General features: G+C 45.6%; 1 protein-coding gene across 1 annotated transcript in view; it reads left to right on the top strand.

Moving 5' to 3' along the window:
* The window catches only part of LOC119160925 (bone morphogenetic protein 2), a 450,804-nt gene that overhangs the window by 328,048 nt on the left and 101,778 nt on the right, over window positions 1-20,978 (top strand). The window contains exon 4 of the mRNA XM_037413203.2: window positions 6,278-6,437. Coding sequence (XP_037269100.2) covers window positions 6,278-6,437 — 160 coding nt within the window. The remainder of the gene's footprint in view (window positions 1-6,277; window positions 6,438-20,978) is intronic.

Consider the following 20,978-nt stretch of genomic DNA (forward strand, 5'->3'; position numbering starts at 1 on the left):
GTCACTTTAAGACATCTTCTGTTTGAATTTTCTTTGTCGTCGACACCACATGACCACACAGCGATGTTTCTGAGCCTTAGTTGACCATGGTTCGTAGCATCACACTGTTAGGTGCGGTCACCATAAGACCTTCCCGAAGACAGCGTCGTGTGTTTGAGTGAAGTCCGCTTTTGGGTTTCAGAGCAAGGCAATGGCGGCGGTGACGACGCAGAAGAAGCCTGCGCTGGAAGCACTCATATCAAAATCGCGTGGCAGTACCTCCACTTGCTTAAACCCAGACAATGAGCCTCCACTCTGTGGGCCCATACTATCGGGGGCAATCATGGTCGATAGCTCGAAGCCCTGCTTTGTGCTGTGGCTCGCTGGACATCTCTTGAGAGCGAATACGTTTTGCATTTTGATAAGTTGTGCGTGCGGCACTGTCTGACAATATGCATGGTTTGTGTTGCAAGGACTAAGCGCTGGATGCATAGTGCAATTCAGCATCTGATCCGAAGTGCGACGCTGCACGTGGAGTACGATGATTCACGACGCATGCCACGAACAAGCCATCAGTGTTCACGCTCCGCCCACGTACGGCACCTCAGCTTGCACACTCGCAAGATGCTGTAGTTTCTTTATCAAGCACAAAATAACCATCGTCAAACAGTCATACTTTGTTGTCTAATGACATTACCAGTAAAGCTACACCTTCGCGAGCGACAAACATCTACACAGTGAACATTGAACTCCGAGCGTAGGCCTAGGAAGGTCGACGTTCTCGGTAGCGCCACTCGCTTTCCAAAGTCAGCTCATTGCCGAGTGCTTCTTTTTGCCTATACGATAAAAATGTGTACACTTATATGATGCTTTACCCGTGCAATTAGTTTTTTCGACAGCCTCGTTGTAAAGAGCAAAGGTTGGAATAAAGCTGGCCGGTTCGTCGAGATGGCCAGGGCACCTATTTTTTTATCTGCGAAATGGCCTTCCATCATCAAGGCTCGATATCTCGTTGGTGGTTCAGAAACGAACGTTGCCTTGCAGAAATAGCACACTTCTAGCACTACTTTATTCAATTATGAGTTGTTTCACGTCAGAGACAGTTTATTCAATGTTTTCCATGCCACCGGCAACTACGATACCTACAAATAAATACCAGGGCGATCAGGGCGATCGGAGCGGCGAGGAAGAAACTTGCGATGGGTGCCCACAAGTGGCGCCCCTTGTTTGGCTCCACGTTGCCATTGGTGCCAGCCGCCAGACAAGTGCGGTTGCCCCTCGGCTACATTCACCAAGTTGGATGCTCACTCGTAATATCACTCATTGTTATTGCACAACACAAAACTGAAAGCTCAAAAACTGCTCTGTTATTTCTTTCTTTTGTAGCTTTCTCTTAATTATTATATTGGATCCAAATAAAGCTATCACTTTGTTTGCAACTTCTCTTACCCCAACAGTTCACTGACGTCTCATATTAGTGCCGGACGATGGTCGCGCATGGTTGTCAGCAAGCCCCCAAAAAACTGCGATTCCAAACGGGTCTCATAAGCTACAGAATAGATATTGCGCCGAAATATTTCAGAATTTTTATGCCTAATCCTTGTTATACCAGCGAAAATTGAAACTGGGAAATTTCATTTTTCTTTCTCGACCCTTTAAAGGAGCCTCACCGCTTAAGAAACGCACGAAGTTCCAGGAGGCTTTCATTTTATGCTAGCACGCGTGTTTCTGAAGGTTTTAATTTGTAGCCGTTTTATTATGATAGCAATTATAAGGACACTCTCGGCTGGATTTTGCCGTCGGCGTCGACGTGGGCGTCACCGTCACTCACCGTATATGTATACGTATTCATACGTGAAAACGCAAGAAAGAAGAAAATCCAGAAAAAATCCCGGCGTGCGGAATCGAACTTGGGACCTCTGAGACGTGAGTTCGAGGCCTTAACCACTAAGCCACGGAAGAGCACGTCGCTGATCATTCAAACAGCAAGCTATTTATATCTACTACTTACCGCTGGTAACGGGAATCTGGGGGGGGGGGGGTAGGGGTAGACTATCGTGTTTTCAGCATTACCAGCAAGATGGCGCGATGAGCTCGCGTCGCCGCACCCTCACGACGCGGCGGCGCTCTCATCTCCCAGGCGTACTTCGCCCTGGGGAAAGGAGAGGGAGGGCGTTCAGTCGCATGCCCTTATCTCGCGATGGGGAGGATCGTACGTCTTGGCTGGCCTTTGGCTTTCACCGGAATGATTCTGTTGTAGTTACTGGACACGCAATGGTCACTGCAATCATTTCACAGTCTCCGTTTGCGACAAGAGCGCGCTTTTCAGACACAGCCAAGTACCAACTGAGACGCTTATTCGCGTTCATCTGTACCTGTGAGTACGTTTCGTGCGTGATTTGTGCGTGAGAAACGCGGGGAACGTTTCAATCTGTTTGCCATTACGTGCATGACCTTCCCATTTATTGCTATCGCGTTGATTGCTTCGCGTTTGTGGCAAAGCTGTGACTTTATTTTTAAAACACCGTCCCTCCATGAAGTGCATAAAAAACGAACTTTTATTCTGCAGACAGAAGGCCAAAAGCGATGGGGACGGGTGAAACGAAAATTGGGGGACCCTTAAGTTTCGCCTTTAAAAAGTAGAAGGCGATAGTAAAATCCGGCCCTAGTGTGCCCTTCAACTGCTAAGTGCATACTTAATAATACGTTTTTTACAAACACACACACATGCACACACACTCACACAAGTGCGTGCAAGCGCGATGTATCTACAGTAATGCAGTGACTGTGCAGTGTGGCCACTCCCCTCTGCCATAAAGAGTGTCACAATGCCTCACAGATGGCAGCACGATATCTAGCGTTTGCTGTTTGCTTGATGAACCCAACGCTTCCTCTACGTCTCTGGAAATGCATGATATGTTTTTCGCTAGATGGACATAGTTGTCCATTTTTAGAACTGTTTGAATGTTCCTGTGTTTTTAGTGGCGATGGCTGCAATATCCCGGCCTTTTTCAACGTAGTCTGATGGCCTCCCAAATGCGCCTAAAAATCGCCGAATGGGCTCATTTTCGTCGCGACACCTGTCGAACGAAATGCGTTAAGGCGACTCCTTCCACTACATGACATTTATGTAGTGTTTTTTTTTTATTCCTGGAGAAGCAGCAAGTAACATCGTGGCTTTATGGCAGGACATCAGCTTGCCAAGCGGATGGCCTGGGTTTGATCCCAACTGGGACCAAATATTTTAATCTTTATTTTATTTTCTTCTTTCTCAATTTTTCACTCATGGTCGATTTTTTGCTCGCAACCAACGGTGCCAACGCTGACGGCGGAATTTTGACGACACGAGCTCTCTAACGCTATCGCGTTAAAAAGAGCGGGGAAGAAGCGGTGCCACTTTCTAGCTCGGAAGCCCCCACCCTTCATGCGGCATCCGATACTCGATGGGAAACCATTAATCAGTTGAAGCCTTTCGAGACACGGCGCGGTGACCGTGGAACGCTTGCCCACGGGCCTGCTTTATAGCGAGCCACGTGGAGAAAAAAGTGGAGACTAACAATATATAGGACGAGATGAAACGAGCGGTTCAGGAGAGAGGGTTCTCGTGACTCCATTGCCACGGGGCCCTCTCATATGCTAATGCTAATTCATCTGAACGCCCGCGAGTGTAGATCGATGCGTAGACCACATTGCCGAGGCTTACACAGTGCAGTGCCCTGCGCAATTACGCCGAGAAAAAATTTGCTGGGCTCCGCGGCCTTAGTTTCTCCCTTTAAAGCTATAAATATTCCCGATCTTCAGGCAGGGAAATTGTGCCTTCTCGCAGCCGGTGTTTCGGAGACGAAAGCGGTACAGTGTCGCCAGGCCTTCGCCGAGTGGAGCTTCATAACGTGCCTGCCAATTTTTCGGTGGCTTATGCGCACTAGAATGAGCTTCACTTCACCTCATTGCGAGATGCTTGCGCATGTATCGTTGGAGAGGAAGCGGTTTACATTAGAATGCGCTCCCAACAAAATCTTTGTTAGTGATAGTCAGCAATTCGAATACAGAGATAATTTTTTTCTTCAGATTTGGGCATGGTAGAGAACCCCGGGTGGTCCAAATTTCCGGAGCCCCCACTACGGCATCTCTTATAATCATATGGTAGTCTCGGGAGTAGTTTCGGGTAGTTTCGGAATTCCACATATCAATCATCAACCGATCACTTTCTGTTGCATTGCGGTGTGTTAATTCAGTTTTTTTTTGTACTACATAGTCGTGCGAGTGAACCAGCTAAAGTACAGCGGCACTGCAGTCCGCTGTTCCAGGTGTAATTTAAACTATGGGTACCTTGATTCTGGAAGTGAACTCTGCACCGGTATGCTTAGTTTTCGCACTGGCTGTGTCAGGCAAATAAAGCGTATACACTGTAAGGTCCACACGCGGCATAGTTGTTTCTAGGTCACGCTGTTTTAGAGGAATCTGCATTTATTTCAACTGTCTGGATTCGGTTGTTTAGAGTGACCATATAAGCAATAACCGCACCCTCTCTTTTGTAAATGCGGCTGTTTCGAATGGAATTGCGTTATATATGCTATGCACTCAGTCTCTGCCGTGAGTGACGTAGCGTCAGTGAAACATAATTAGTAAAACGGAATTACACAAGCGTAGGATTTTTTACTAGGCAGAGAAAAAGCCACGCTTTCGATATGTTTACGGCATGTCTTGCTGCATGGGGTCACATTGTGGTGGTAAAACACGCCAAAATATTTTGTCGCAGCTCTGTAGCTCTTGCCTAACAACGACTCTTTATTTTGTGTATGTTGATCTCCTACATTTTATAGAGCAGTGTGTTGGTGCCGTTGGAACACCAAGGCAATTTAAGTGCCTAACCTTGTGACCCATAGGAAAAACGGGGCTCTCGTCCTCTTCAAATCTCCTATTCAGCTTGTTAACCCGAGCGGAGCGAGGCGGATTTCGAATGCTCTGCCTTTAAAATCGCAGAGAGCTCTCTTTGGCAATAGTTTGCGGAGCATGCACCATTGAAACATTTACAAAGCGCACGCTTCAGTTAACTCGCTTCTAAGCATTAGGCAAGGCCTGTCCTCCGCGTGGCCATTCGTTTGGGTTCACGCAGACTTGCGACACGGCAGTAATTTGTCTTCAGACACAGCAGCTGTGTGACAGCAAAGTGAACGTTTGAGTTTTGAAATTATACGTGCTTCTTGGTTCATGGAATGCATGTCGACTATAAAAATCGGCTTGAACATCTCTTGCTGTCGGATGTAGAGAAATCAGACATTTACTGCTTGCGAAAGAGAGACATTATTGTGCGTGTGTGTGTGTGTGCATGTGTGTGTGTGTGTGTGTGTGTGTGCGTGTGTGCATGCGTGTGTGTGTGTGCGCGCGCGCGCGCGCGTGTGTGTGTGTGTGTTTGCGTAAGTGAGGGATGGAAACGAGAGAAGTCGTCTTTGCTATGTTTTGTACGACTCACCGAACTTCATACGAGGTGATTGTAACGATGGCGGGAAGAGCGTAAAAATGTCGCCTTTGTTCTATGAATTTCTCCTCAGTGTGCCTTTAGGTCATTATAACAGAAGCGTACGTTAAAAATGCTAAAATCGCGTGGCAAGTCGTGGGTGGACAGGTTAACTGCAGCCCATTTGTGATGCCACAGGAAGCGGTGGGCGCCGTACCACTCCTGTGCGGACGCTGGTCCTAGACGGAAGCTTCGAGTCGGGAAAGTGAATCTGCAAAGGCTCTTGGATAATTTTGAGGCGCTGTGATTGCCGAAAGGGATCATGACATTCAGTTTTCCATCATAATATGTGCTGCGTGGGTTGGTCCATGTGCGTTCACATGAGAGGCAGGCAACACTGGTACGCGATCGCGAGCCGTGGCGTAACAAGTTGCTTGCTTCGCGAGCGTCTGTACTCCGGAGAACTATTTCAAGTCCTGATCAGCTGTGTGTGGAATCGCGCAACTTCACCTTTCTTCAGCACGGTACTGAAATTGAATGACTTGCAGTAGCCAAAACTTTGGTACGTGTCTACGACTCCGCTTCATGCAGGACATGACTGAACACAAGACATAGCAAACTGAAGTTCGCCGCCACTCGGTGGGGCGTATGGCCGGCGGGCCTATTTCTCACAGAAATAGTCTTTTGCAGTCCAATATTCGCATATGTGCATGTATACAGTAGACTCTCTTCTAGTTCTCGCTTAAAATTGCTAATTGTTAGGCAATCAAGAGTCATGGACCCTTGTACCTCTACCCTCGTTTCGAGGCGTTAGACACATCACTGTGTGCTTTCCTGCAGGTGCGCGTCTACCAAGCGATGCCGGGTGTGTCTCCGCTGCGTGAGGAGGGCCATAGGCTGCTAGATGTGCGGCGCATGACGTACACCTCGGTTGGCTGGGAAGTGTTCTACGTGAAGGCCGCTGCCGTCGACTGGATCAAGGACCCTTCTTCAAATCTCGGTACGTGCCTTGGTATACACTGAAGCAGTGAACGCTGAATGATAGCTGATGTTTCAGACTGCCCATTCTAGAGACGCTACAGCGGTCACGCTCTTCTTTTGCAAGAGCAACTTCGGGCTTTCTCCAGTTTTTCCCCTACATTGTTGCACATATTTTCTTGCCTGTTCGGTATCTCTCGCCAACAAAAATAGTCGGGTTGTAAACTATGATCATTTCGTAGACGGAAGCGGTTGAGTCACAGGAGAGGAATATATAGATATAAACAAGAAAAAAGATTAGCGCTATATGATGTGGTTTCATTGTATCAAGTGCTTTTGCGAAATTACATACAGAGTGTCAACCAGCATAAAGTTCATATAAAATAGTTGTAGGTATGATGCCTTAACAAGAAGAAAAAGCGCGTGCGCGCGCGTTTTTTTTTTTTCTTTGCGTGTGAAGAAATTAAGATTTCAACTATTTTATACAAGCTTTGGGTTGGTTAACACTTCGTATGCAATGTTGAGGAGGTTTCTGTGTGAGACGAAAAATCTCCCGCTCATATTTTGTGTCAAAAAGATTTCATACTTCAAAAACAACGAGTTCGATGCATTGTAGCACGGCGCACACAGTGTCTGGCGTCTGAAATTGTGCCACACCATTCAGGTTATCCTGTAACCGTGCCGTTGCGCTTGAATTTCCTACTGCTGAGACATGATAGCGTTCGATGTGTTAATTGTAGAATGGTGCATACGCCAAAACAAAAGGTTCCAACCTCTGCAACACGCCGAGGCCAATAATAAAAGCAGCTGTGATGCCGACGGACTCCACGGAAACTTGCGAAATGCATGGTAAATTGCACAGGCATTGTACGAGAAATCTGAAACTACGGGGGCAAATATAGCCTCCACATTTGGCGTTGGGCAACACTGATCCCCGAGCCCCACCATGGTGGTCTAGCGGCTAACGTACTCGGCTGCAGACCCGCAGGTCACGGGATCGAATCCCGGCTACCGCTACTGCATTTTTGTAGGAGGTGAAAATGCTGTAGGCCCGTGTGCTCAGATTTGGGTGCACGTTAAAAAACACCAGGTGGTCGAAATTTCCGGAGCCCTCCACACGGCATCTCTCATATTCATACGGTGGTTTTTGGACGTTAAACCCCACATATCTATCTATCTAACACTGACCGCCGAGCCTGACAACCGACTTACGCAACACCAAATGGAACCTTGCCAATAACGTATTATCGTATGCAGGTTTGTCGACGAACAAAGATGTTTTGTGAAAGAAACAGCTTCTATTTAAACTAGTTCTGTGGAGCATTTGTTGTAATTATACAATCGCACCAGTTATAGTGGATGGAATAACTTTATCACATATAATTTAGGGACTTCATTGTTACCGGAGAGCGCACAATGACGATGAAGATAAAAAGCGAATACGACCCTACTGCTCGTCAGTGCGCGCGCTATTGTAACAATGAATGCGTGCCAACTGGTCTGGTTTTTTGCTTTGTAACTTAGGGACTTCGCTGATTCGAATGCATCAAGGTCGTTTTATCTTGTGCGAGCTGCCGATCATCGCTTCATTTGTCGGAAACTACGAGTTCAGCTGCAGCATCTTTCGCAGCGTCAATCGTTAAAATAAAATAAAAAGGAATTTTTTTATCATTGTTCCTTGGAACAATGACTACACGGATATTTTCCCCTAAAAATTGTTGCGAATTTTTCATATCAGGAGGAAGGCTTGAAAAACTCTGTTGGGTTATGAATGAATCAAGAAAAGAGAATTTTGAGAACAAAAACACCAGATAATGAAAGGAATGAAGGTGTAGGAAATTGTGCTGTTTCAGGTGTAGTGTAGTAATATACTATATATGTGAATAAGCTTAAGTGGAAGAAATCAAAACTTGCCCCCGGCTCCCGGAACCTTGGGATCCGAAGGTTGTAGATTTGTTTCCTGACAGTTAACGTCCCCTATACTTTTCTTGGCCGTATTGTCTGGTGGTTTTTATTAGGACTCGTTGGGATAGAGAAAAATAGAGCTTTAATGGACCGTAAAATGTTCGCATTGTCGTGTTTAGTAGACCAAGTCCTTGCGTCGCGCTTGTCGAGAGATTTTACCATAGCGTAGGCAGGGGTGCCCCGGGAATAGCAGAACTTCACATACGTAGAATAACAAGACGACAGCAACTCGTACAGGAGCTCGGTGTACTGCATTTAGAGTGAATTTTCCCACTTGACAAAGTGTTTGCCCCATAGCCGTGAAACTCCGAGCAAAAAGCAATGAAAGCACTTCAACGCTTCATTTTAGATGCTGCCATTTGCAATGAACAATAACCGTTCAACATCGTGCAGAAGTGCGTGCTCACACCATTTTTTTCGTTTAGAGCCTTCTACGTGACATACCTTTAGTGGTTTTCGTCTCATTAAAAAGTGAAGAAGGCTGAGGATTGATAGATATTGCTCTTGTTCGATAGCCCATTTCATCGAAAAAAAGTGACCTGTAGTACAAAAAAAAACCCTCAGCGCCTGGCTTATCGCACGCTGTCGATTATCAACCGCGCCCACCTATAGAGACAGTCTTTGCAGCCGCCAGGGTGAGCCTTCCAGTCGCGCGAGGCGATGGCGAGCAACGAAACTCGGGAGGAGAGGACCACATAGAGAAGGACATCTCAGATCTACCAACGCGAAACCGGGGGAGGGCTGAACGATAATTCCCGCTTTCAGTTTACACGCATGTTGCGAATCTTTATTGTTCTACTGGGCACAAGAGATATCTCCCACCAACAATACATTTCAGGTCAAGATTCAGTGCCCATGTATACTATATGGGGTGGCCGGTGAACGGTTAAGTAAGCAAATTAGGTACGCAAATCGACCGTCACGGCAGCAGCAGACGACCATGCACGCCGTCACACTAAGACCCTAAGTTGCTTCGCTCCTAAAATCAGCAGCAGCTGTGGATAGGTGAGCTGCACAGTGAAGCAGGACAACGCAGCAGGTGCAAACCCGCGCACGACGCTTTGATAATGCCTGTTTGTTTTCTGCGCCGCTAGATTACCTCTTGTCGGCATTGGCATCTCGCAATGGCCCCGAGAAGAGCAAATCCACCCCATATGGGCGAAGGTGCACCTACGTTCTGAGCAAGCGCAGTCTTACTGTTTTAAAAACTATTTCAGCGGGTAGCGTGGAGCCTTTATAGCGCTATACCAGAACTGTTTTTAATAAGATTTATCAGAATATAGTGCAACGAACATACCGGCTGCAGTGTTTTATTGGTTATGGTGCTCCCCTGCAGCCCTGAGGGTCATGGGATCAAATCGTGGCCGTGGCGGACATTTGCCATTGAGGCGAAAATGCTAGAGACCTGTGAACTCAGGTCTAGGTGTACGCTGAAAAACACCAAGTGCTTGAAATTGTCGGAGCACTCCATTATGGCGCCTCTCGTAGTCATATTGTACGTTTGGGCGTGAAAAAACAAAACTTAAGTAATCAGTGCCAAAAAAAAAAACAGTCTACGCACACAGCGGTGTGCGCACACTCGAGTTTATTATTAGTATGTGAAGTTTAACGTCCCAGAACCACCGTATGATTATGAGAGACGCCGTAGTGGAGGGCTCCGGAAATTTCGACCACCTGGTTTTCTTTAACATGCAACCAAATCTGAGCACACGGGCCTACATTATTTCCGCCTCCATCGGGAATGCTGCCTCCGCAGCCGGGATTTGATCCCGCGGCCTGCGGGTGAGCAGCCGAGTACCTTAGCCACAAAGCCACCATGGCGGGGCCACACACTCGAGTTAATATATATGCTAACTGAGGACAAGACTAAGTCGTTGAGCGTTCACGGTGAGCAAATAAATGCTGATGGACTTTTCCTGCAAGCAGGCTTTACTGCGTCTGAACCTCAACTCAGCGATTTTTCGGATCGTGTACGAGGTGGAAAAGAGATTTGAATTTTTTGCTTGATTTTGCTCTCAAGAATGGATGAACATCGGTGTGTTCCCTGAGGACAATTGTGACGAAGAGATCATTATCGACGAGGAAAAAAAGTGCTCTGGACGTCTTCAGAACAAGTATGGTAATTGCGGAGGATAGGATGAAGATTGTTTATTGCGCTTGCTTTTTTGTCCTCTCCCTCCATTTCTTTTTCTTGGCTCGCGTATAAAACAGCATGAATTAATGATGACAAAATAAAAAAGTACGGCAAAGAAGAATGACATTACTGTAGTATCTTAAAATATATACTACAGTATAGTCATTCTTCTTCGCCATCCTTTTTTTTAACTCTCTATCAAGTTATCTACCTAATATTTTCGCAAAGTTTGAATACTTAGTGATGCCAAGAAAGCTATATAAATAGCTTTAAGCAGTCAACCGTGCATAAAAATTTGAATTCTTGTTCGCATTGAATTTAGAAATTTTTTGCGCATGATATTCGGTCTGTCCTTTAAACGTTATCTTCACGTCTGATTGACAAGATAACTGCCTTTTTTTTTATGGTGATCATACCAAGCGATCTGATACCCGACGTTTAGAAGAAGTGGGACCTGGTCATTTTCGTTACTTTTTGTTATTTTTGAGAAAGCATGCATCTAGGGAAGAACTCCTCTCATCTGTAGGTAGTAGAAGATAGATAAAGAGACTGTATTATGGTGTCAATGAACTGCCTGTTTAATTCTTCGAAGAAAGAAAGCTAGAGGTAAATATAAAATTGTAATTGTATCAAGGAGAGAGCTCATAGGTTAACCAAATTGTTGCTATTAAATCAAGCTTTAGTGAACCGAAGAAGATTCACCGGCAGCTCCTAAATAATCGACTGCTGACGACTTGGAATTTCGTTCTGTATGTTTGGCGCAGTCGTGTTAACGACAAAAAGGGCTGAAAATTTTGAAAGTATATTTTAAACCGAACCCATCCCTCACAAAAATTTGTTTTCTTCTAAATCTTAATCAATGCGCTTCGGCCATCAAACGGTTTTGCGGGATTAGTGTATTATATGCCGTAATGAGGTTTTCAGCGAAAGCTTACACAAGCACCAGAAGAAAAACAACAATCTCATTGAACTCATATGTTCAAAACTTTGTGCGGTGAAGTTTCCGAGAAGCGGGTGATTGAAATTTTCTACTTATAACGGTGACTCACAGAGTTGTGCTTTCACGATATGCGATGGCAAAAATAACATTTTTTTGCATTTATTTGACATAGTGGTTGTAATATATAAACTAACGCACTTTGTACCTTCACACGCTACAGCGCTCATCAGCTATGCGGAAATGCATGTACAAAGTCAGGCAGGTTAAACGTGAATATGACGTGTACGTGATGACGTCACATGAAATAATCGATGTGTACAGTTTGTAGAATGACTACTCGCAATGACTGGCGTATGTGTAGTGGAGCATCACATTTGCTACGTTACTGTAATTCATCATGTGTTCCTCACCCGTTTTGTGCTTTTAAAAAAAACGTGTTGATTGCTCGGTGCTGATCACGTTTGAAAGCACGAAATGGTGCGAAATTCTAACATAGGCTAAGCCGTAGTCCTTTAAAGGAAGCCACTCTTTCGTATAGATGGTGTACGCACGTGCCATAAGCAAGCATGCTTTTCTTCAAGTATCACTCACCATGGCTCCTGCATTCAGTTCGTTATCCAGTGTGTCGCGTGCAATTATGCCACTGTAAATCCGTTGCGAAAGGGTGGGGTTTGCGGGTCAGGCTTGTCACGTGAACATGATACTCCAGTGTCCGTCCCGTTCAAGTGAGGACGCAGAAAATTTAGTTATACGCTGCTTGAGAACGCTAGCCGAAGACTGCTTCTTTAAAACAGCGGCCCCCACTTCCTGGAGCTGTTCTAACAGTACAGCTCAGTTTCTTCGTACAGAGTTAAATCAGTGTTTCGTTGAAATACTCCTTGGCCGGTTCCTCTCAGCTCCCAGTGTGTTAAAAATTCGTGATTAAGCACTCTTTAAGGATTTTGTCTCTGTAATCCTAGAGTAACCCATGCCAGTTAAAGGCTATTCGTGATTGGGTGCACACCCAGTGAAACAAACCTTAGAGGGAAAAGGAAAGAAAATTGGGTAAGTGAAGGAGTACCGGTGAATATAACCAGACATTTTATTATGGGGTCCATTTGTTGAAAGATTGCTGTGTAAAGAATATACGTGATAAGATTTTCATGCAGTGATATATTCTTCGTAGACGAGCATTCGGCAGAGAGCGAGCGCACTGCTGGGTCGTTGGGGGATCCAGATAGTATGCCCGTTTGCTGGTACTTACACTCGGCGCTGGTTTAAGAATTGCACATGCTCGACAAGTGTGTTCGAGGTAATACAGACCAAACAAGCAAAGTAATGAAGACAGCAGCTACTGCAGCCGTGCTAAGACAGGCGGCGTATGCTTACTGTCATCGTAAAATTCAACACACGCCCAGAGTACTGAAAGCTAGCTTCGTTGCATGTATAGCCTAATAGTGGCGGAGCTGCACTGCTGTATTCACTGCTGCTGACAGGTACTGGGTGGGTAAGCATAGTTCGGTGACGTCTCTAGTCTTCTTTTTTAAAGCCAATATTGTGTCTTCGAATACTTCGAAGCAAAAGTTTACTCTTTCTGTCTGCCGATTTGTCTCTTTGTCACTCGAAACGACTTGGCTCTTCGCCTACTTTTCTGTTTGTCTTCAATTCAGTTCTGCCAGCCTATGGAGCCGCCTTTTCCCTCTCTGCAGAGAAAAAAATACCTATATTTCCCTAGATTGTCGTGGAGAGCAGTTTTTTGAAGACTATTGTATTTGTGCTGTAGAAAACAATTTCAAAGTTCACCTTTATGATATATAGGAACATTTGCTTGTGCATTCGTTTGAAATAATTGACTAAAACCCACGTGCCGAAGGTAAACAAATAGCGCATTGCAAATTGCAAAACTTTAAACACCATTTTATTCCATGAAATCACAAAGGTAAAGCGGTCATAACTATGGGGGGTTGGGGAGGGGGGACATGCAGTTTTGCAGTATTTCATACAAATCACCAAGAAAGAAGGAATGATTCTGTTTTCACATAATCGTAGAACATTTCAAGAAACAGTACATATATAACAAAGCATTGCATATAGGCCAAACAAGAGATAAAATATCCAAAGAATATTCAAGAACACTGCTACCTGTTCCATGCAAAAAACAGAAATCTTACACGACGATAGAGTGCACTTATAACTGAATGCATGTAACATAATAATAATAATAATAATAATAATAATAATAATAATAATAATAATAATAATAATAATAATAATAATAATAATAATAATAACCAGAACGAGCATACAAAGCGCAGTACAGGTGATATTCTGGCGATAAAGCTTTAAATATTTATTAATTTCGTTATTTTGCAACCCTCCTGCAGAAAATGCTTGGTGGCATTCATACAAAACATGAAGTGATGCACGCTTACATACCTTACAATGTCTTGAAAAACGTATTCTCAAGCTTTCTCATATGATATCTGATACAAGATATTGTGACGAAAAATAGTTTAACCATGAAAGCTTATATTATGCGAGTATGCAGTTCGTCCCTCGCAACCTGCTGAATGGTTGCGAAAGATATGTTTATTAGAAATGCTGACTGCCGTATGTTCGTTTGGAATATATGCTTGCAGTTTTCCACCAGCCATTTTTCCTTTCAACTTTTTTTTTTCAGCTGTAGAAATATCCGCATAGATGCAGCCTACTTCTCTGGCCACGGTTATCGCAGAAACCTTGGTGACCTTTTCAGAGTCACAAGGCTTCACAGGGTAGCTCACTAGCAACGTGACAGCATTGCCAAAAAAGGGAAGCTGATAAAAAACAGCAACCGACCAAGGAATAAACGCCGCGGGTAAAAGGCGATAAAATGGGAGGTTGCTGTAATGAAAACATATACTTGGCGGGCTCGGGAAAGACAACTTGTTTGTTCTTTAGTTCGAATCGGGATTCAGGCAGTCGACATCGAACACCAACGCCCCACAATCAACCGCATTGGAGTGGGGGAGAGGAGAGTGCTGACACAGCGTTGGGGGCGAAAACCTGCCCTGTCGCCCCATGTATGGTATCGCATAGCGCCTTTGGGTCAGTGTAAAAAGAGTGTAAAAGAGAAATGACGGAAAAAGAAATAAAAAAGAAGTCATGGGCGGTAGGTCCCTCCGTCAATCTTGTTGCACGTGAAGTGAAAATTTTCCCTAGATGGTGACGAATTTCTCTTGTCCACAAATACATCCTAACTTCCCTAAATGTAGAAAAATTTCCCTGGAGTTGGCAGCACTGCTTCAATTTTAAAATTGAACCACAGCTACAGCGTCCACTAGTATTTCTCTGAATTTTGCGTTTATACTTGTGCGTAATACCGATTAAAAATCAAATGTTGCGCATATCTCTGGCGGAAGATCGACACGTCAATATACTGTGGCGTGTTTCTTTATATTTTAAAAGTCATACATAGTTCATTTTAAGGAACGTAGCGTTCATTACGCTAAGCTGACAATGCAACGCTATCAACGAAAAGATGGGTGTTTCCTGCACTTTGCTAAGATGATATGGTGGTGGCGCATACCCGCTGCACGCATCGAGGCACTTTAACGCAGCGCTTCCAGAACCCCATTCACCAGGTTTCTTGAGCAGAACATAAAATAAATGTTTAATTGACTCTCTCAAGACGGAAAACTATTGTCATTCGACGACAATTGCAGTGAAACATGCAGATACGGGGCCAATTTTCCAACACGAAAGTGTTTGATTCCCGGGCCTGGCAAGGCTTCAGTTATGTATTTCTGTCACGAAAATGACGCTGAAAAAGAACGGACATGACCAAATGGCAAAGAAAAAAAGCTTCGTTAATGGAAGTCGAACCTACGACCTCTCGGTATGCGACAAAAAATACCGGATACGCAGAGTGTGTGGTTGTGACGCAGTGCGTCACAACTAGACTCTCTGGAGGCCTTACAAACGAGCTTTTTATATCTACCGCTTTACTCGCGCCATTCTCTTGATCAATGGGTGTTGTTTGTGTCTGGGATATTGAAAGGGAAGCAATGCATCGTCATGATCGTGGCTTCCACGATTAGGTGATGCAACGCGACATTGCTACGAGTCCGCCTCATTCAGTGCGTTTCCAGTAGGTGAAGTCAAATTTAGGCGACGCCTTAACACACTGCGAGAGGGCGACCTTAGCTCAAGCGTCATCCTCGCTCATAGCATCCATTCATATCCAAATAGTTGTGCGAAGCGCGCCTGTCTCACGTGGCTGTAACCATAACATTTCTTGTAAATACACCTGAGGGAACTCTGGCGCTAGTGTCTATGCGAAGTGCAATGCATGGTGCTTCAGCAAGCATGGAAATTATGGGTAGTACATAGATTTGACTAATATTCGTTCTTCCGGCTTAGTTTAGCTTCCCGTGCCTTCAAGCTGTTTCGTCACGAGACGACAATCGGCAAATGTTTAGCAGTTCCGCTTTATCGCCTTAATCTTTTAGGCTCACCAATTCAACTCGGGCCACGAAGTTCAAAACGGTTTGTTCATTTATTAGAGAGAAAACCAAACACTGCAATAAACAAAGCCACAAATGCGTTCGAAGCCACCAAGTACGAAGACTAGGCGAGTACATGTACTACCCATCATTCCCGATGTCGTTCAATGATCGCAGCGCCAAGGTCCCCTTTATAGTTAGGTTTAGGAAGCTCTGTGGCTGCAACAGCGTTCCCCGCCCCGAGAAATATCGCGGCCGGGCCACAGGGGAAGCATGACGGGCCTTGCGTTTCGCTCTAGTCCGACTGTGGCTTGCAATAACTTTTTAACATGTTGCATGTAGGCTACCTTAACTGAACACCGCGCTGAAGCAGCGGCGCTCCTCTAGCAGTCGCGCCACAATATGTGATCACGCTCCGATCGTTAACTGGCACAGCTACCACAAGGGTTTGTTTATTCGTTGATCATGCTCAGGCGTAGCCTGGATCGAAGTGTATCAGAAAGCGTCAACGTGGGTGCATCCACGATGAACAATGCTATAGCTGCCAAACAAGCTCTGTGCAATGTACAGCAAGCATTCAGCTACTCCTCGAAGAACACGTTTTACTGTATTGTTGTACCGATTGCTATGACGGAGGGATCAACCTTTTTTTCCCATTCATATAGACTCCTCGGCGGAAATCAATATGGTAGGCTAATAAAATTTTTATAAGTTCTTATATGAAAGCTTCAAAAAATTAGCCGAGATAGCCATCTTCCTTCAGACTCGAACGTCTCGAAAATGCGAATGCCTAAACATCGGCGTTAGGTCGGCCATTTTACAGTGAAGCCCTTATCAGGTCACACAGGTATATGGGGGCAGTGGGATAGTTGTCCGCCATCGGTGTCTGTAACCACTATAGCGCGAATTAAAAAAAAATAAAACCAGAAAAATTTTTTTAAGACTATCGACCACTCTTGCTGACTGTCAACATCAATCAAGCATAAGCACCTCTCACAGCGGTTAAGGTTCCGTGCCTTCAACTTCGATTGTCAATATCGAGCGATGAAGTCAACATCGGCGACAGATACCATCAGGGGGGTGGGGGGTATTCTTCGCTTCCGCCAACCACGTATACATATAGCCATTGGTAAGCAGCCGCTACGAGCTCTTGCCCATATGACTCTGGTGACAGTGATGGTGGTTTAGGCCCTTAATATACTACAGGGAAAGCTGTATTGAGATCACAACTCTCTTGCCGATTTAAGCATCATAGTAATAAGCCACCGCCAACGCTGGTGTCCGTAACCTCTATGCTATTCGAAGAAATAAAAACAAATTTTATTAAAAATTTATAAGCAATGGATTGGATTTAACAGGGGACCTATGACACAGAGTCACGCTGGTGCAGGTGTCATGTCGGTCAAGAAATCATGTTAAACTTTTAATATTACAGCGTAGAAGACTAAAATAACAACCAGGTGTCATACAATGCGTATTGCGTAATAAGTGGGTCATTCAGTGCATTAAACCCATTATCAATGATTCGGCCAAAATTCTTCACTGCCATCAGCCGTAGCATTTTCGCTGCGGCTGATGACGGTGAAGCACACTTGTATATAGATATTGATTAGAAAGTGCTCATACTGCCTTATAAATGTGTAGCGGGTACCTCGCTTATCCGCAGAATAACTAACGTGGGCATATTGGGTGATTCCGAACTTCCTCAATCGTTATGATATGTGGCGTAGTGGGCACTTTGCATGTGTGCTTCAATTAGTTGCCGCAAGATTGGGTGTGTTCCAACACTCATTGTAGACGGCTGAATAGACAGCTAAATGGACGGCGACCATCTTAAGTCCCATTTCAATTCTCGCGTAGCAGGCAAAATACGAGTAGATGGCTTCGAGAAGACGGCATCGTATACAAAAATGATGCTGGCTACTTTGCTTTTCAAACCATATGACGGCTCAGAAAATTGCTCGGATAGGTCGGTATCTCGCCAAAATGGTCGTCTGCATACAAGAAGACACTTCCCCAGACGCTCAATGTAAGTAGCGCTTATGTTTTCTTAGATTTGAACATGGCATAGGCTAAAAAATAGCAGTTACATTTGTTTACCTTATCTTTCTCTTCTCCCCGCAAGGTGATGTGTCGTCGCGTAGACGCTATGCAGTGATGATCCAGATGCATTCCATTTCTCGGACAAATGCTCTATGCTGTTTTCCAAGCTTACTTTGTAGACTGTCAACAATTCTGTCTAGAATTGGAACACAACCACAGTCTAACAACGGGCTCTGGAAAGGACGCTGTTCCAGCTTTCCGTGTGACTGTGTTGCTTGTTCTGTGCAGGCCTGGTAATCTCTTATTTATGTCAAAGAGTATGGGAACTACAAATGGCCCTTCGACTGGTAGCAGCTTAAAATTCTTACAGGTTATATTTCAGGCGAAAGAGGTTCCGAAGGGCGTTATCAGAGGATCATGCATTGCACAGCGTTATCTGCTGTGGTGGATTGAAGATCACAGCGTGCTGTGGCTAAGCTAGTGGGTTCCACTTCGGTACTATGGGGCCTCTTTTAATCGAAAATATGTCACGCACAACGCATACGATCACGGCGAGAGTCCAATCAACCAAAAGATCAAGCGTAATTTCGAACAGGATGCTCCACAATTTACCACATTCATACTGTCAATCAGGTGATAGAGCAATGCTCAGAATACACCCAACCATTATACATAGCCTTCTTAGATTACGAGAAGGCATTTCATTCAGTAGAGATATCAGCAGTCATGCAGACCCTGCGTAATCAGGGCGTCGACGAAGCATTTATAAACATGCTGGAAGAAATATACAGGAAATCAACTGTCACCATAGTGCTCCATAAAGAAAGCGACCGAATACCAATAAAGAAGGGTGTATATGACAGGGTGATACAATCTCCGCTGTGCTATATACCACGCGATTACAGGAGCTTTTCAGAGGCTCACAATGGGAACAGTTAGGCAGAAGAGTTAATGAAGAGTACCTTTGTAATCTGCTCTTCACCGATGACACAACATTGCTGAGTAACTCAGGTGACGTATTGCAATTCATAATTACTGAATTAGATAATGAGAGCAGAAAGGTAGGTCTCAAAATAATCCGCAGAAAACGAAAGTAATGTACAACAACTTCGGAAAAGAACAGCACGTTGCCATTGGTGCAGAGATGCTGGAAGTTGTCAAGGAATATTGTCACGTGCGTGTCAAAAAGAAAGACAATGGCAGTTGTGCATGTACCATGAAGTACAATAAAATGGATGAAAAAGAAGAAGTCTCTTGCGCGTTCCATTAAAAAGACCGACCTGCTTCTGGTGTCTCAATCTCTACGGCAAAACGTCTGTTTTGACGTCGTGACACTGGTGGAGGTACTGGAGCCTACAACCTGATGCAGGACAGTCTTGCTCGGACCCGTTCACCTAGCCCAGGGACTCAGCCTCTCGTCACGACTCCAGTTCACCGTTTTAGTCGGCGCCTACTAGGCCTAAGTCTGGAGTCCGCACCTGTTCCGCCTCTTTCTAGCATTCAGCTCCTAAGACATCCACGGTTATTCCGCCATCGCAGATCACTCTTCCCTCGCAGGTGACTCTTAAACATCCTCGCGTTCCTGAATTTTTCCGTGGGAATGAGTACCAGGATGTCGAGGACTGGCTCGAACAGTTCGAACGGGTCGCTGTATCCAACCACTAGGGCAAACAGCACAAACTTGACTGTGCATATTTCGCACTGGAAGACAGCACTCGCACGTGGTATAATAACCGCGAGGCTACATTCCAATCTTGGGAAGATTTTCGTCGAAAGCTCCTCGCTACATTTTCGAACTCAGACTTACGGGATCGCGCACAGCAACTGATTGAGGCCCGCGTGCAAAAACCCAATGAAACAGCCGCCATGTATGCAGAGGGTATGATCCGTCTGTTTCGACGAGCTGACCCTGACATGCCCGAGGCGAAGAAGGTGCGTTACCTAGTGCAGGGTGTTAAGGAACAAGTGTTTGCGGGCCTCGTACGAAATCCACCTACAACAGTAGATGAATTCTTAAGAGAGGCGACTGTCATCGAGCGCGCACTGCAACAGCAATACCGACGCTTTGACCGCCTGCCGAACCACACGGCAGTAAGCGCTGCAGCTCAGAACACTGCCGTATGCGAAAGTTCCCTGCGACAAATGATTAGGGAAATACTGCGAGAGGAACTTCAGGCCCTCTGCGTTCCCCCTACCCAACCGCCAGTCGCATCTGTTGCCGAAATCGTCCGCCAGGAGTTGAGGCAAGCCATTACACCACCCGCGCCAAGTCCTGAGCCGCATCCAGTGAGCTACGCTGATATGTTCTGTCGCCCTTCACTGACATTTGTGGCGACGCCCTTCCAGCCGCGACCCACTGCCGTACCATGGTGGCAACGGGATTCTACGAGCCGACCACCAGTTCGCCTAACTGACTTATGTCACATGGCCGACCGTCGACCTATTTGCTTCCGCTGCGGAGAACCCCGTCACATTGCCCGCTACTGCCGTCATGGCGATTCCGTGTTCGGGAACTTTTCTCATCACGCTTCTTTCCGCTCCGAAGACCGTACTGCCCACGATGCCGATATACTATCGCCTGGCCAAGCAACCGCACCGCGTCACTGGCGATCTCCATCACCTGCACGTCACCGTGACTTTCCGAGAGCTACCCGGACGTCACCAGAGGTCGTTCGCCTAGCCCGCGCCGGGAAAACTAACTGCTGCGACCTCGGGGGGGCAAGGTTGTCAATCGTTGAGACACTGAAAAGTTCCCTCTATCATCGCAAGAAGGTATGATGACAACGACGACAAATACGACGACGAATACTTATGCCGATGAAGTTGTACGTGCCGATCTTAGCGTTCTCATTGACGGACATCACGTTACAGCACTGGTCGACACTGGCGACGACTTCTCAGTCATGCGGCAAGAGCTTGCTGACCGCCTTAGAAAGGTCAAGACACCGTGGACAGGGCCGCACATAAGGAGTGTTGGTGGTCAGCTGATGGCTCCTACGGGTAAATGTACCCGTGGGA

Source organism: Rhipicephalus microplus, chromosome X (assembly GCF_043290135.1).
Source record: "Rhipicephalus microplus isolate Deutch F79 chromosome X, USDA_Rmic, whole genome shotgun sequence".
In the NCBI taxonomy this organism is placed as follows: domain Eukaryota; kingdom Metazoa; phylum Arthropoda; class Arachnida; order Ixodida; family Ixodidae; genus Rhipicephalus; species Rhipicephalus microplus.